Source organism: Crinia signifera, chromosome 4 (assembly GCF_055691185.1).
Source record: "Crinia signifera chromosome 4, ASM5569118v1, whole genome shotgun sequence".
NCBI lineage: Eukaryota > Metazoa > Chordata > Amphibia > Anura > Myobatrachidae > Crinia > Crinia signifera.
The window spans coordinates 16,921,192-16,939,221 of record NC_139220.1 but is presented as its reverse complement, the minus strand read 5'-3'; the positions used below and the strand labels follow the sequence as shown (position 1 = coordinate 16,939,221).

Here is an 18,030-nt window from a genome sequence, read left to right as displayed (position 1 = left end):
TAACTCGGTCTCTCACGCAGGTCATGTTTTCCAGGTCACCTGTGGATTTTTTAAATGTGACAGTTGGTGATGAACAACGCACCTGCCGTGTGACCTGTAAACCGTGGCCTGTGTGGTGTGTGGCGGAGGGGGTTAGGATTAGGCACTAGGGGGGTAGGGTTAGCTTCGGGGAGGGAAAGTTAGGGGTAGGCCATTTCAATAGTTAATGCCCACTGGACTACCAATGGCTAACAGAGCATGATAGGAGGTGTAGTACCGACGCAGATATCCTTACTTCACGTGTCATGGAAACCAAAGCATCTGACGGGAGGGGAAATGGGTCTTACCGGAAACCTCGTCCCTCTTCACCTCCAGCTCGAACTCCGCTGTGATATGCGACACTTCCTTTGACGGCGATTTCCGTCCTCTTCGTTTTTTCTTGGAGGAGTCGCATTTCAGGTTTACGAATGTAACGTGACAATTGTCTGTGCAAAGAGAAACAGAGGAAGATTTAATAATCTGAGAATATCCCGAACATACTAAAACCCAGACACAGAGCTCACAGGAGCCATCTCTTAAATATTTAGCCAGATCTGTCACTCATCCCCTGTGTATATAATGTTCCCGCCCAGCGGGATACACAAACCGGCGCCCCTAGAGAAAAGACCAGTGTTTTATGTGTAGAACGCTCCACGCCCTTGACATCACCTCCCCCCGCCCAGCCAGGGCTACAGTACACACCCACCATCCACCATTACTCCACAGCCACCATCCACCATTACTCCCGCACCCACCCCCCCCCCCCCCGCGAACCCCCTCCCGCAATTCGCTGGACCCCCGCGACCCCCCCCTCCCAATATATTTATCAAATGACTCTCATTGGCTGCAAATTACATGGTCACCCCGCAGAACCAGTTATATCACTTACCCATCGCTGGCTGCTTCCCAGAATCCCTCATTCTGTCTCTGCTACGTGGTCGCAAATGGCACTTGGCATCTTTAATTTTGAACCGAGCTTTCTGTGTTATTGGAAGCCCCAGAGGATCTGCAGGAGATATATACATATATAATTGTATGCCCTCTCTGGGCATTAAAGAACGGCATGTAAACTACTATAATCCATTTAGCTCGGAGTAACAGGTGACCGCTGTGGATCCAGCATCATGCGCACACTGACATTTACTTTCATTTTTTACACTTGAAATTGAGAATTGTCCTGGACCAGTTTTGTGTTGCTGTTCCCGGAGCTTCCACTAGAGGGAGCATTACCAGCTCTAATGGAACTTACTCCCAGCAATGTTAAACCATTGGGATCAGGGGTGGAACCAGGGGAAGATCTAGAAGAAATGACCTATGGGGTGCCAGAGCAGGTACAGAAAAGGGGTGTGGCTTCACTGGAAATGTAGTGATTGGCAGTGGGTGACACATGAGCCAGTGTGATGCAGGACTCTATAAAAGGGGGGGGAGCACACTTAAAACATCTGTGATCCTCCTGCAGTAATACACCCCACCCCCCAGGACATCACAGTCGGCTCGGACACCTATGCAGCGGATGGGTAGAGCAGAGAATGATTCTCCACTAGTACTGAGGGCACTACCGCTGACTTCAGTCCCCATGGGCCCCCGCACACAACGGCACCCCGCTGCCGTACTACATTACTAGTAAGGTGGCAGTAGACAGCCACTATGTTACCCTGGTACCACCACCGCTCTAGTACAACATCAGAGCTGGTTGGCCCACCCCTGGATCCGCCATTTAATGGAATTATAGGGGGGGTGCAAGTGGCTATGAAACCAAAAGGTTAGGTGTTCGGCAATGCCAGGTTTCCCTCAACCATCAAGCCCCTGCTACCAAAGCAGAGCAGTTTTCAATGTTCCCAGTCCAACTCTCCCCCTCCCCCATGCTATACACTGCTGCCTGTGAGGTTACCCAGATATTACAATGGGCCCGACAATGCACAGTCCCGTCCCTGATGGTAATGCCTGGCTAGCCGTTCTTTGTGCATGGTTCCATGTCTTACCCGCACACGTCTGTATGGTTCCGTTGCGTCTCATAACCACCTTGTTCTGCTGCACCGGCGCACCACAGCTCAACGAGTAACTGTGCTCAGACTCTGCGTACAGAAAGAACCACGGGTTATGGCAGAAGGTCCATCTACACAACGTCTGGTAATGATACGAGTTACATAGGCAGATACGCCTGGAATGTACAGGAGCCTGTGAGATTCCCTTCCCCACTTCCCCGGCTTCCTTGGGTCAGGTCCTAGGTCGGTAACACCACATGACCGTAGCTCTGGTGTACCGGAGGCTCGGTGGGTTCAGAAAGGTCCATCTTAATGTAGAGGCTCACTGGACAGCTGTCCCGGGCCCCACAATTCTAGGGACCTTCAAGCAGGGGTGGGTGGGGGGGTCACACAATCAGAGCGGCAGACTCTTTCCAGCCTGTAACCAGACAGTGAACCACTGCCAGCATGCTGATTGGTAAATAGCTCCAGCCACCCACCAATCAGAGAGCAGCATCTCTGATTGCCTTCCAGCCTGCAGCCAGACCATAAATAACTCTCAGCATGCTGGTTGGTGGATAGCTGGAGTTATTCACCAATCAGAGTGCTGGCAGTGGATGTGTAGGGGCCCCAGTTTATTGCTTTATCAAGGGCCTACAATGCTGATAAGACGGTCTTGGGTTTAGAGGTAAATTTAATAAAGTTTCTAAAACAGGCAAGTGGAGTTGTTGCCCATGGCAACCAATAGGATTCTGGAATTGCTCTATTGTTTTACAGAAAATGTCAGAATTCCATTGGTTGCTATGGGCAACACTTAACCCCTTCACGACATTTGACGTATATATACGTCATGGCCGGGAAGTACTTCCCGACACATGACGTATATATACGTCATGACTTTAAACTGTCACCGCGTCTCGAGACGCAGTGACAGAGGGACGATGTCTGCTGTCCCTGACAGCAGACATGTCCCTGCATGCCCAGGGGGGGCTGCGATGTCGCCCCCCCGTCGGCGATCGCTGTGATTGGCTGTTCAGTGTGAACAGCCATTCACAGCGTTTTCCTGTGTTACCAGCGAATCAGACGCTTGGTAACACAGGTGTCAATCACCGCCGGGCGTCAGGGGGCATGAGGGGGTCATCGGTGACGATGACACCTCACCCCACCCTCACCCCACCTGCCCCCAAGGCTGTGATTGGTCCGTGGGACCCACGGACCAATCACAGCCAAGGCGCGACATTTAAACTAACGGTGACTGCGCTGCAGACGCCATTCCGGTCTGGAGTAGCGTGCAGAGCGGTCACCGTGCCTATCTGCCGTGATACTGACCTGATCCTTGCTAATACTTACCTGATCCTTGCAAATACCTTACCTGATCACTTGATCACTGCTTGTAGCGTGCTGGACGCTTCCTGGATCTGACTTCCTGAGACTTCCTGCTGCTGCTGCAGTGTGATAGAGAGATAGAGAGATAGAGAGAGAGAGATAGAGAGAGATAGTGACAGAGAGAGCTATATTTTGTGTCTGCTACCCCCCCTTTTTGGGGGTGCAGGGGTTTTTTATATATAAATAACTGTCACTGCTGCTGCTGCAGTGTCATAGTGATAGATAGTGATAGATAGTGAGAGATAGTGATAGATAGTGATAGATAGTGAGAGATAGAGAGATTTGTGTCTGCTACCCCCCCTTTTTGGGGGTGCAGGTTTTTTTTTATATATATATAACTGTCAGTGCTGCTGCTGCAGTGTCATAGTGATAGATAGTGATAGATAGTGAGAGATAGAGAGCGATAGTGACAGAGAGTGATAGAGAGTGTATATTTTGTGTCTGCTACCCCCCCTTTTTGGGGGTGCAGGTTTTTTTTTATACATATAACTGTCAGTGCTGCTGCTGCAGTGTGATAGATAGTGATAGATAGTGATAGATAGTGAGAGATAGAGAGAGATAGTGACAGAGAGTGATAGAGAGTGTATATTTTGTGTCTGCTACCCCCGCCTTTTGTGCTGATCACTATATCTGAGGTGATCAGCAACTTTTTGGGGGCGCAGAGGTTTTTTTTTTTTATATATACCTGTCAGTTGCTGCCAGTTGCACCAAAGGTTGTGCACCTGCTGCCCCTCACTGGTAATCAGTGTCGCATCACTGATCACCTTTTTTTTTTTTTTGTGGGTGCTGTGTGGTCTTTTTTTAATTTTTTTTTTACACACACTGTGATTTTGTGGGTGTCCTGTGGCCACTGTGCGCTGATCAGTGACGTACATCACTGATCAGCTTTTTCGGCACAGGGTTGATCTATTTTTTTTTTTTTTGATCAAATTCCTGTTGCCTTTGAGCGCTGTTCAGTGACAGACGTTACTGACCAACATCTGTGCTCAATTTTTGGCGCAGGACCTTTTTTTTTGTTTTTTTAACCCCTTCAATTTTTTTTTTTTAACCCCTTCAATTTTTTTTTTTTTAACCCCTTCAATTTTTTTTTTTTTGTATAAAGTATTTTTTTTTCTGCACTACATACACACTACACACTACATACCCCCCGGGTTGAAATAAAGTTTGTACCCCCCCCCCCCTACACTATACACGTGTTGAAACATTTCACTACCAGTAACACAAAAATAAAAATGTCACCCCAAATGTCATCCCAAATGTCATCCCAGTCATCCAGAAGAATGTATTCAGTGGAGGAGGCATATGCCATGCTTGCTTCTGATTCTGACACAGCCAGTGAGGCAAGCGGGGAATTTGAAGGATTCGTCTTAAGCTCCTCTTCCTCCTCTGGTGATGAGGGACCCCCTCAAAGACGCCCCCGTAGAGCAGCTGAGACCCCCCCCCCCAATAATTGATCTCGTATGGACCCCACCACCAGACAATTTTGAGCCCCAGGTTCCTGAGTTTTTGGCCATGCCAGGAATCCAATTTGATTCCACAGGTCTCAGAGAAATTGACTTTTTCAAATTATTTTTCTCTGATGATTTTATAAATTTAATGGTGGACCAAACTAATTTATATGCCCAGCAGTTTATTGCTCAAAACCCCACGTCATCATTTGCTAGGTGGACCCCTGTAGATGCAGTAGAGATGATGACGTTTTGGGGTCTGGTGTTTCATATGGGCATAGTAAAAAAGCCACAAATTAGGCAATATTGGAGTACAGATGTTCTGTACAGCACCCCATTTTACCGTATGGCCATGACTCGGACTCGTTTTGAGGCAATCCATAAATTTATACATTACACCGATAATGCACAGTGCCCACCCAGAGATGATCCCACCTTTGACAGGCTATTCAAAGTCAGGCCGGTCATTGATCATTTCAGTGCCAAATTTGCAGAGCTATACATCCCTGATAAATGTATTAGCATCGACGAGTCCCTTATACATTTTAAAGGAAGGGTTAAATTCCGCCAGTACCTTCCCAGTAAGAGGGCAAGGTATGGCATAAAAATGTATAAGCTGTGTGAAAGCACCACAGGGTACACCCACAAGTTTAGGGTATATGAAGGGAAGGATTCAAGAATTGAACCGCCAGAATGCCCCCCCTCCCTCGTAGGTGTTAGTGGAAAAATTGTCTGGGATTTAATGCACCCCTTCCTGGATAAGGGTTATCACCTCTATGTGGATAACTTTTACACCAGCATCCCCCTGTTTAAGGCCCTTGGTTCAAGAGGTACAGCAGCTTGCGGTACTGTGCGTAAGAACCAAAGAGGCCTCCCAAAAACGCACATTGCCCAAGTAATGAGAAGGGGTGAAAGCAGGGGAATATGCACCGAAAATATGTTGTTGGTCAAATATAAGGACAAGAGGGATGTCCTTATACTGACAACAATTCATGGAGACAGTACCACCTCCATCCCTGTACGAGGTACCAGTACCCACACCTCAAAACCAAATTGTATCCTAGATTACAATAAGTACATGGGCGGAGTGGATCTTTCAGATCAGGTACTGAAGCCGTACAGTGCCCTGCGGAAAACAAATATCTGGTACAAGAAGCTGGCCGTGTATATCATCCAGATGGCACTGTATAACGCTTACGTGCTATTCCGTTCTACCGGCCAGAGGGGGACATTTATGCACTTTCAAGAGGAAGTCATAAAGGGCCTAATATTTGGGAACCAGCAGGCAGAGGGCCCCAGTACTTCTAGTACTGGCCCCCGTATTGAACCAGGGCAGCATTTTCCCAACGAAATCCCCTCCACTGCAAGAAAGGGCAGGACACAAAAAAGGTGCAAAGTTTGCTATAAAAAGGGAATAAGAAAGGAAACTATTTTCCACTGTGAAACTTGCCCCGACAAACCCGGCCTATGTATAAAGGAGTGTTTCAAAATATACCACACATCTATGGATTATTAGGTTCATCATTTCACCGTGCTTCGGGGGTCTTGCTAATGCCACATAGCACCCACCATTCATTCCACCAGAATCTGAGCTGCAAAATCCAAAAATCACTCCTTCCCTTCTGAGTCCTGTCATGCACCCAACTGGTATTTTTTGGTCACATGTGAGGCATTGCCGTACTCTGGAGAAATGGGGGCACAGATTTTGGGGTGCTTTGTCTCCTTCATTCCTTGTGAAAATGAAAAATTTTGAGCCAGAACTGCATTTTTGTGTAAAAAAATGTAATTTTTCATTTTCACTGCCCAGTTGTATCAAAATTGGTGAAACCCCTGGGGGTTTGAAATGTACACTATACCCCTAGATGAATTCCCTGAGGGGTGTAGTTTGCAAAATGGGGTCACTTGTGGGGGGGTTCCACTGTATTGGTAATGCAACATAGCACCCACCATTCATTCCACCAAAATCTGTGCTCCAAAATCCAAAAATCACTCCTTCCCTTCTGAGTCCTGCCATGGCACCCAACTGGTATTTTTTGGTCACATGTGAGGCATTGTCGTACTCTGGAGAAATGGGGGCACAGATTTTGGGGTGCTTTGTCTCCTTCATTCCTTGTGAAAATGAAAAATTTTGAGCCAGAACTGCATTTTTGTGTAAAAAAATGTAATTTTTCATTTTCACTGCCCAGTTGTATAAAAATTGGTGAAACCCCTGGGGGTTTGAAATGTACACTATACCCCTAGATGAATTCCCTGAGGGGTGTACTTTGCAAAATGGGGTGACTTGTGGGGGGGTTCCACTGTATTGGTGCTTTGGGAGTCTTGCTAATGCAACATGGCACCCACCATTCATTCCACCAAAATCTGTGCTGCCAAATCCAAAAATCACTCCTTCCCTTCTGAGTCCTGCCATGCGCCCAACTGGTATTTTTTGGTCACATGTGAGGCATTGCCGTACTCGGGAGAAATTGGGGCACAGATTTTGGGGTGCTTTGTCTCCTTCATTCCTTGTGAAAATGAAAAATTTTGAGCCAGAACTGCATTTTTGTGTACAAAAATGTAATTTTTCATTTTCACTGCCCAGTTGTATCAAAATTGGTGAAACCCCTGGGGGTTTGAAATGTACACTATACCCCTAGATGAATTCCCTGAGGGGTGTAGTTTGCAAAATGGGGTCACTTGTGGGGGGGTTCCACTGTATTGGTAATGCAACATAGCACCCACCATTCATTCCACCAAAATCTGTGCTGCCAAATCCAAAAATCACTCCTTCCCTTCTGAGTCCTGCCATGCGCCCAACTGGTATTTTTTGGTCACATGTGAGGCATTGCCGTACTCGGGAGAAATTGGGGCACAGATTTTGGGGTGCTTTGTCTTCTTCATTCCTTGTGAAAATGAAAAATTTTGAGCCAGAACTGCATTTTTGTGTAAAAAAAATGTAATTTTTCATTTTCACTGCCCAGTTGTACCAAAATTGGTGAAACCCCTGGGGGTTTGAAATGTACACTATACCCCTAGATGAATTCCCTGAGGGGTGTACTTTGCAAAATGGGGTGACTTGTGGGGGGGTTCCACTGTATTGGTGCTTTGGGAGTCTTGCTAATGCAACATGGCACCCACCATTCATTCCACCAAAATCTGTGCTGCCAAATCCAAAAATCACTCCTTCCCTTCTGAGTCCTGCCATGCGCCCAACTGGTATTTTTTGGTCACATGTGAGGCATTGCCGTACTCGGGAGAAATTGGGGCACAGATTTTGGGGTGCTTTGTCTCCTTCATTCCTTGTGAAAATGAAAAATTTTGAGCCAGAACTGCATTTTTGTGTAAAAAAAATGTAATTTTTCATTTTCACTGCCCAGTTGTACCAAAATTGGTGAAACCCCTGGGGGTTTGAAATGTACACTATACCCCTAGATGAATTCCCTGAGGGGTGTACTTTGCAAAATGGGGTGACTTGTGGGGGGGTTCCACTGTATTGGTGCAACATAGCACCCACCATTTATTCCACCAAAATCTGTGCTGCAAAATCCAAAAATCACTCCTTCCCTTCTGAGTCCTGCCATGCGCCCAACTGGTATTTTTTGGTCACATGTGAGGCATTGCCGTACTCGGGAGAAATTGGGGCACAGATTTTGGGGTGCTTTGTCTCCTTCATTCCTTGTGAAAATGAAAAATTTTGAGCCAGAACTGCATGTTTGTGTAAAAAAATGTAATTTTCCATTTTCACATCCCAGTTGTACCAAAATTGGTGAAACCCCTGGGGGTTTGAAATGTACACTATACCCCTAGATGAATTCCCTGAGGGGTGTAGATTGCAAAATGGGGTGACTTGTGGGGGAGGTTCCTAACTTTTAGCACTTATGGTGCCTAGAAACCTACATGGTGCCTAAAAAAAAATCTCATAAAAAGGAGGCTCCAAAATCAAGTAGGTGCTCCTTCTATTATGAAGCCTGTGGTTTGGTCAACGTGCACACTAGGGCCACATATAGGATATTTTTGAAAACAAAAGAATTGGGGGAATCAATTTTTAGTCACATTTCTCTAGTAAAATCTACTGTATTCGTTAGAAAAATGTATTAAAATTGAAACTCTGCAAAAAAAAAGAAATTTTGAAATTTCACCTACACTTTGTTTTAATTCCTGTGAAACACCTAAAGGGTTAACAAACTTCCAAAATGCTGTTTTGAATACTGTGAGGGGTGCAGTTTTTGAAATGGCATCATTTATGGGGGTGTCTCACATACAAGTCCCTCAAAGTCACATCAGAACTGAACTGGTCCCTAAAAAAATCAGTGTTTGAAATTTTCTTGAAAATTTGAGAATTTGCTAGTCATATCTGAAGCCTCCTAGTGTCCAAAAAAATGAAAAGGAGGTTGAAATAATGATTGCAACATAAAGTAGACATATGGTCTTTGTTAGTTATTAACTATTTTGAGTGGTATGATTATTTGTCTCACAAGCAGAAAATGTGACATTTTGCATATTGCTAAATTTTCCATTTTTTCACGATATTTTGGTATTTTTCACAAAAAAACACAGACTGTATCGACCAAAATTTACCACTAACTTGAAGTACAATGTGTCACGAGAAAACAATCTCAAAATCACTGGGATAAGTAAAAGCAAAAAAAAGTTATCCCCACTTAAGTGAGACATGTCAGATTTGAAAAAAAGGGCTCTGTCATGAAGGCACAAACTGGCTCTGTCATGAAGGGGTTAAATGGATATGCCCCAATTTCAATTAATCTCTAAACTGGAAATAATTACATACGGCAGAAACAAAACCCGCGTCACACCTCTACCTGGTTCCCACCGGCTCCGTTATACACACCTGGGATGAAGAGGGTGTTGGACGGACAGGACAGGTAGCAGCTGTCCATACCGGCCGACTTGCTGCACATCAGCTGAGCTTTGGGGGCAGACTTGTTGCTCAGGACACATTTTGCCGTCTCTAGGAAAAAAAGGAAAGAATAAGACACAACGGAGCAGCATACGGTGCTGCCGGTGAACAGCCGCCTGCACCTATCAGCCACCAAACAGTCAGCAGAGTGCATTCTGGGAGTCGTAGTTCTGCAAGTGCCAGGCGGGCAAGGACAGGAAATTAGCTCACCAACACAGTCCCGCTTGTTCCAATGCAGCCTTTTCCCGGGGGGGCATGTGCAGTCGTAGCTACCGTTGGTGTTGGTACAGCCCGTATCACAGCTGCCGTTATTGATGCTGCATTCGTCAATGTCTATAATACAAGAGTCACTTTCTAATTGCACAAGTGATAACCAAATAGCCACAAAATTCTAATGTAAACTAACTATAGTGTAAATTCTAGCACCCTGCAACTTTCAAAACCTGTGCAGTTCCTCTTCGCTGCCTGGGGTGTCGCTCTTTGCTGTGGTGATTCTAGCACAGTGACGTCTGTACTTCAGCACTGATATACAGGCCACGCTGTGCTAGAAGCATCTCAAGCTGTATGTATAGTTTTTACTGTAGTGCACTTCATGGCTGATTTCTTTGTTTCCCTGTATATGAATCAACCAATCAGTATTGGACATTTCTACTAAAAGAACAACCTATGGTGTTTCCCATTTGCGGACTGATGTAATATAGAGAGGCCCCACCCTTCTAAGGTTATATCTTTGTTTTTGGGAGAGATTATTATGTTGGGCAAATGCATTTGATATTTTAGAGATATGGTTTTTTGGAATACATATGCCGGCGATCAGAGGACGACTGCGGGAATCCCAATCCCAATCACGACAGGGACTAGGAAAGTATATTGACCTCTCTCCCTACCCCTTTAACCCTCCCTACCCAATGCCATAAAATTCAACTGTGTGACACATGTTGATTGACAGCTGATACTCATTGGAATGTCTGACTTCCAGATCACGGAGTCTGCCTACACAATCCTCATTGGCTGATGACAGGGACCATTTAATTGTTTAAACTTCTATATACAGTATAGACACTTGCACAGCACATACTAATAATACACCTCCCTTCTGCTCCAGTGTCAATGGGCCAGTCCCGGCCATGTAGACCCTTCTAATGTCATCTTATACATGACTTCCGCCAAAAGTAATTTCTAAGAACACAGCGGCGGTGTAGACTGGAAGATCCAACTGGTGGGCTCAGCGGATGCTTCTAAAACAAATATATGTTCTAGAAAATAAGTTTGCGAACCTCCGCAGTGCGTCATCCCGTACAGCGTGTAGCCCTTCTGGCAGAGGCATTCAAAGCTTCCAGGATAGTTGATACATATGTGGTCACAGGTCCTCTCGAACGAACACTCATCGATGTCTGGAAGGAACAGAAAACACAGTGAAGATGTATTTGTCTCAAACAAACAATTAAAACGTGATTTAACAAAATTCTGGGGTGAACGAGGGAGCATTGACACCTAGGCCCTTATTCTGGTTCACTTGTAAAGACAAATTCCTTCTCAAATGGACAAAACCATGTGCACTGCAGGTGGGGCAGATGTAGCTTGTGCAGAGAGAGTTAGATTTGGGTGAGTTATTTTGTTTCTGTGCAGGGAAAATACTGGCTGCTTTATTTTTACACTGCAATATAGATCTCACTTTGAAGTAAAACCCCACCCAAATCTAATTATCTCTGCACATGTTACATCTGCCCCACCTGCAGTGCAGCATGGTTTTGTCCATTTTCGCGAAGGAATTTGCCTTTGCGAGTGAACCAGAATAAGGGCCCTAGTGTGCACATTCATGCGCACAGGGGTTATTCAATGAGTCCACACTATCGCTATGGATGGCACCGCAGGTGTTTTATAGCCAGGTGTAGTGTCTGGACATGTGTGTGTGGCTAGGTTAGAGGTTACTGCAGAGCACATGGGGCGAGCTGGGGGACCTGCCTGTGTAGGTTATGAAGGATGACAGCCCACATTCAGGCAGTGACAATTAGCCAGGCATGGCCAAACTATGTCCTTCCAGCTGTTGTAAAACTACATGTCCCATCACGCCTTGCCACAGTTTTGCGAGTAGGGAATGCTAAAACTAGAGCATTACTTTTTAGCCATACCTGCAATTAGCAATATGAAGTTCTCAGGATGGAAAAAGGACAAGCTATCTCTTATATATTTGGCTACATCTGTCACTCAAAGTGTGTGAGTGTGTCTGTAACGCTGGGTGGAGCCTCTGACTCACATGACAGAGAACCAGCCCAGTGAGACCACAGTGCCAGACACCCTCTGCCTCCCCATGTTGCCCAGGAACCTACTCCACAGCCACCAGGTGAGCGCCTCCCACGATTCGCGGAACACCCCCCCCCCCCGCACGCGCGATTCTCGTCAATCCCCCCCCGCGCGATTCGCGGCACCCACACCTTGCCACCCCCCTCCCGTGATTCACGCCCCCCCCATATGCCCACACACCCCTATCACTACCCTGAACCGTAACTTCCACCACTGGGGAGTCACTGACGCTGTGTTGCCCACATACCCCTATCATGCCTCATAGCCCAGCCTCCTGCTCTCATGCACCCGAACTCCCACCCAGTAGGAGGAGACACTGACTCAGGGCCACCATCCTGTACTCCTGTACTGCCACGCTGGACCCCCCACCCACTGGCAGAAGCTGCACAGTGTCTCCCACCCTCCTCTTTAGTCCCCCTTATGCCCACACACCCCTATCACTACCCAGCCTCCTGTTTTCCTGTGTCTTGACCTCCGCCAGTGGGGAGCCGCTGACTCAGAAACACCCTACTATACTATTGCACACACACCCCCCTAAACAACATGCACACACAGCCCCCCCCCCCCCCCACACCCACAAATGTCACTGTACCATCCACACTATCAATGTACATCTTACTCTGTAACCGCTTTTTAATTAAACAAAACAATACACACCCCCTTCCACATCATATGCTCTCTATTTAACACATTTCACCTATAACTCAAGTTGCAATACAGGCTTCTTACATACAATTCTAACCATATTTCTCATATACAAGCGTGTGAAGAGCGCCCGTAGGGCGCAATGAATCACCTAGTATACAATATAGTTAATGTTATTTTGTAATTAATTCCATTTATTCTTATTATCAGGGATATTTACCGTAAGCTAAATCATACCCAAGGATGTTCATCATACAAAAAGGACATTCTAACCAAATTCTAGGAACCTGCCACAAAGAGCTATGTGGTACGCCTGGACAGTACTGTGCACTACATTCTTAAATACACATTATCAATAGCAACATTGTCCTATAATTTATTAAAAAATAGTTTACTACTGGGGTGCGTAGAGTGGCTGCGATAGAAACAGGCTGATCGGGGCCGGAGCGGACGTCTCATGACTTCCTTTGCAACACCTGGGCACCCCTGCGTTTCCCCTGACACTCCCAGAAAACGTCCAGGTTAACAAGGTTGACAAACTATCCAAATTGAATTTATTAAAACACATGCAATACACATACTCGCCACAGGGTGGCACTAGTATACAGCAGTGCACAGATGGGAATCTTCATCTTAACTCTAGAAAGTAAATCAGTCTCTCTAGTTCAGTAGTATCTATTATTATTGATATTTTTGGTCAGATCAGAATCAGATTTATAAACTTATCTCAACGCGCTGCCTTTACACAGAGAACGCATGGTAAAACTCAAATGGATACATCATAAACAGATATCTTCAAATACTATAGCTGGGTAAAGTTCATTTGTTGTATAATAAGGTAAAAAAAAATTTAATGCACAGATTTTACCTCATAATTTGTGGCCATTTCAAACAACAATACAGGATGCAAAACTACGAACGCAAAGTATTTCCTAAGAATTATCATTGTAATACACAATGTGGACACTGGGGGGCGCAGTCCCACAGAGGCTGATATACTTGCAGATACATAGGTGAATCTGTTGACATCAACATGCGCAAAACTTGCTCTTAAGAATTAACTTGTGTATAATTTACTGGACGAAAATAAAACGGAAATAAATCTTACATATTTTCCTTCGCCGTGTTACGCTCCCAGCGCCGCAGTTAATCCTGTGCTTCTGCCATTTCATAGCAGGCAGAGAAGGGGAATAAGCGAGCGGATGTCATCTGGCCCTGGCCACAAAGTAAACCTTTAATAGGCAATTTAGTCCTAATTTAGCCATGCAGAACATAGCTGCTCTTCCTCATTACCATTATGAAAGTCAATAACAGCCACAGGCTGGGGCGAAGGAAGGAAACCAAGGGCACTAGAACATATAAAGATCTAGTTTCTTTACATCCCTGCTGCTTCTTTGATAATTTAGTGGGTGAAGGCTCTAAGAGGGGAAGGGGGAAAGGGGGTGCTGGGAAACGGCACACCTTGAGGCGCTGCACAGCGTTAGAATGGCGGAGGTCTGCAGAGAGAGGTAGCGCTCACACACCAGGCCGAAGCTAAACTCTTCTCTTGTAGCGCAGATCGACATATTAACCAAACAAAAAACCATAGTTTCACGTTCGATATTTTGTAGTTTGGTATGTTTTGCTGACACGGTACTGATGTCGACATGTCTGCTGCCCATACACTTGTGAGATACCGGGTACAATCATACAATTTCGATAAATCGCAGCGACAAATTGCGTTGGGCACGCTGGTCAACTCTCGCATCTTAAGATATTATGTGCTGCACATTTCTCTCATGTGCGTTTGGATATCGCACGAGAAGCTTCAAGGAGAATCGCAGTGCGATATCGCATCGAATACCATCGCACATATGTGAATGCCGACAAAACAGTGGGCCCTGGTGGTGCGGCAATCTATTCGAGCGGTGATGCGGGGTACCGGCATGCTAACCTCTAACCCTAATTCTAGCACAGGAAATCACATGCACCGCTATCTCCAGGCGCTAGTTCCGCCGGTACAATGGTGAGCCTGAGTGGAAACGGTCAAGCGATTTTGTTTCCTGTATAAGATAGGAAATATATCTGCTGCCTATTCATTTTTTAAGTTTGAGGCATAATTACAGATGAAATACAATTTGATGACCACAACCCATTAACCCTCTCAGTACCAGTGGTTTAGAAAAATAAAATGACAAAGTATTAAATCCATTTTCCAGACACGTTAGGACAAGTTCAACTTCTTATTCATATGTAGCTGTGGGGAATATGTGGCAAAAAAAATGGGATACATATTGTAAATGTGTGTGTTTTATATATGTTACATGTTTCACACATTGGGGTTTATTCTAGTTCATTCTTTCTGACAAAATCCTTCTTAGATGGACAAAACCATGTGCACTTCAGGGGGGCAGATGTAACATGTGCAGAGAGAATTAGATTTGGGTGAGTTTTTTTGTTTCTGTGCAGGGAAAATACTGACTGCATGATTTTACACTGCAATATAGATCTCACTTTGAAGAAAAACCCCACCCAAATCTAATTCTCTCTGCACAAGTTACATCTGTCCCACCCGCAGTGCACATGGTTTTGTCCATCTAAGAAGGATTTTGTCAGAAAGAATGAACTAGAATAACCCCCATTATCTTTAACACTCCTGACACATGCAGTAGCTGCTCTATAACACTCCTGACACATGCAGTAGCTGCCCTATAACACTCCTGACACATGCAGTAGCTGCCCTATAACACTCCTGACACATGCAGTAGCTGCTCCACAACACTCCTGACACATGCAGCAGCTGCCCTATAACACTCCTGACACATGCAGTAGCTGCCCTATAACACTCCTGACACATGCAGTAGCTGCCCTATAACACTCCTGACACATGCAGTAACTGCCCTATAACACTCCTGACACATGCAGTAGCTGCTCTATAACACTCCTGACACATGCAGTAGCTGCCCTATAACACTCCTGACACATGCAGTAGCTGCCCTATAACACTCCTGACACATGCAGTAGCTGCCCTATAACACTCCTGACACATGCAGTAGCTGCTCCATAACACTCCTGACACATGCAGTAGCTGCTCTGTAACACTCCTGACACATGCAGTAGCTGCCCTATAACACTCCTGACACATGCAGCAGCTGCACTATAACACTCCTGACACATGCAGTAGCTGCCCTATAACACTCCTGACACATGCAGCAGCTGCCCTGTAACACTCCTGACACATGCAGTAACTGCTCTATAACACTCCTGACACATGCAGTAGCTGCCCTATAACACTCCTGACACATGCAGTAGCTGCTACATAACACTCCTGACACATGCAGTAGCTGCTCTATAACACTCCTGACACATGCAGTAGCTGCTCTATAACACTCCTGACACATGCAGTAGCCGCCCTATAACACTCCTGACACATGCAGTAACTGCCCTATAACACTCCTGACACATGCAGTAGCTGCACAGTAACACTCCCGGCACAAGCAGTAGCCGCCCTATAACACTCCTGACACATGCAGTAGCTACCCTATAACACTCCTGACACATGCAGCAGCTGCCCTATAACACTCCTGACACATGCAGTAGCTGCCCTATAACACTCCTGACACATGCAGTAGCTGCCCTATAACACTCCTGACACATGCAGTAACTGCCCTATAACACTCCTGACACATGCAGTAGCTGCCCTATAACACTCCTGACACATGCAGTAGCTGCACTATAACACTCCTGACACATGCAGTAGCTGCCCTATAACACTCCTGACACATGCAGTAGCTGCCCTATAACACTCCTGACACATGCAGTAGCTGCACTATAACACTCCTGACACATGCAGTAGCTGCCCTATAACACTCCTGACACATGCAGTAGCTGCTCTATAACACTCCTGACACATGCAGTAGCTGCTCTATAACACTCCTGACACATGCAGCAGCTGCCCTATAACACTCCTGACACATGCAGTAGCTGCACTATAACACTCCTGACACATGCAGCAGCTGCACTATAACACTCCTGACACATGCAGTAGCTGCCCTATAACACTCCTGACACATGCAGTAGCTGCTCCACAACACTCCTGACACATGCAGTAGCTGCCCTATAACACTCCTGACACATGCAGTAGCTGCTCCATAACACTCCTGACACATGCAGTAGCTGCACTATAACACTCCTGACACATGCAGTAGCTGCACTATAACACTCCTGACACATGCAGTAGCTGCCCTATAACACTCCTGACACATGCAGTAGCTGCCCTATAACACTCCTGACACATGCAGTAGCTGCACTATAACACTCCTGACACATGCAGTAGCTGCTCTATAACACTCCTGACACATGCAGTAGCTGCCCTATAACACTCCTGACACATGCAGTAGCTGCCCTATAACACTCCTGACACATGCAGTAGCTGCTCCATAACACTCCTGACACATGCAGTAGCTGCTCTATAACACTCCTGACACATGCAGTAGCTGCTCTATAACACTCCTGACACATGCAGTAGCTGCTCTATAACACTCCTGACACATGCAGTAGCTGCACTATAACACTCCTGACACATGCAGTAGCTGCCCTATAACACTCCTGACACATGCAGTAGCTGCCCTATAACACTCCTGACACATGCAGTAGCTGCACTATAACACTCCTGACACATGCAGTAGCTGCACTATAACACTCCTGACACATGCAGTAGCTGCCCTATAACACTCCTGACACATGCAGTAGCTGCCCTATAACACTCCTGACACATGCAGTAGCCGCCCTATAACACTCCTGACACATGCAGTAGCCGCCCTATAACACTCCTGACACATGCAGTAGCTGCACTATAACACTCCTGACACATGCAGTAGCTGCACTATAACACTCCTGACACATGCAGTAGCTGCTCCACAACACTCCTGACACATGCAGTAGCTGCCCTATAACACTCCTGACACATGCAGTAGCTGCTCCATAACACTCCTGACACATGCAGTAGCTGCACTATAACACTCCTGACACATGCAGTAGCTGCACTATAACACTCCTGACACATGCAGTAGCTGCCCTATAACACTCCTGACACATGCAGTAGCTGCTCTATAACACTCCCTGACACATGCAGTAACTGCACTATAACACTCCTGACACATGCAGTAGCCGCCCTATAACACTCCTGGCACATGCAGTAGCTGCCCTATAACACTCCTGACACATGCAGTAGCTGCACTATAACACTCCTGACACATGCAGTAGCTGCACTATAACACTCCTGACACATGCAGTAGCTGCCCTATAACACTCCTGACACATGCAGTAGCTGCACTATAACACTCCTGACACATGCAGTAGCTGCCCTATAACACTCCTGACACATGCA

General features: G+C 46.0%; 1 protein-coding gene across 4 annotated transcripts in view; it reads right to left on the bottom strand.

The window, feature by feature from the left end:
- Window positions 1-18,030, bottom strand: part of SCUBE1 (signal peptide, CUB domain and EGF like domain containing 1) — a 208,088-nt gene that overhangs the window by 13,371 nt on the left and 176,687 nt on the right. For all 4 annotated transcript variants that reach the window (XM_083181247.1, XM_083181248.1, XM_083181249.1 and 1 more), the window contains 6 exons: window positions 10,991-11,107; window positions 9,924-10,046; window positions 9,645-9,764; window positions 2,001-2,093; window positions 908-1,024; window positions 327-464 (listed from right to left, as the gene is read on the bottom strand). In XM_083181247.1, the coding sequence (XP_083037373.1) occupies window positions 327-464; window positions 908-1,024; window positions 2,001-2,093; window positions 9,645-9,764; window positions 9,924-10,046; window positions 10,991-11,107 (708 nt within the window). The remainder of the gene's footprint in view (window positions 1-326; window positions 465-907; window positions 1,025-2,000; window positions 2,094-9,644; window positions 9,765-9,923; window positions 10,047-10,990; window positions 11,108-18,030) is intronic.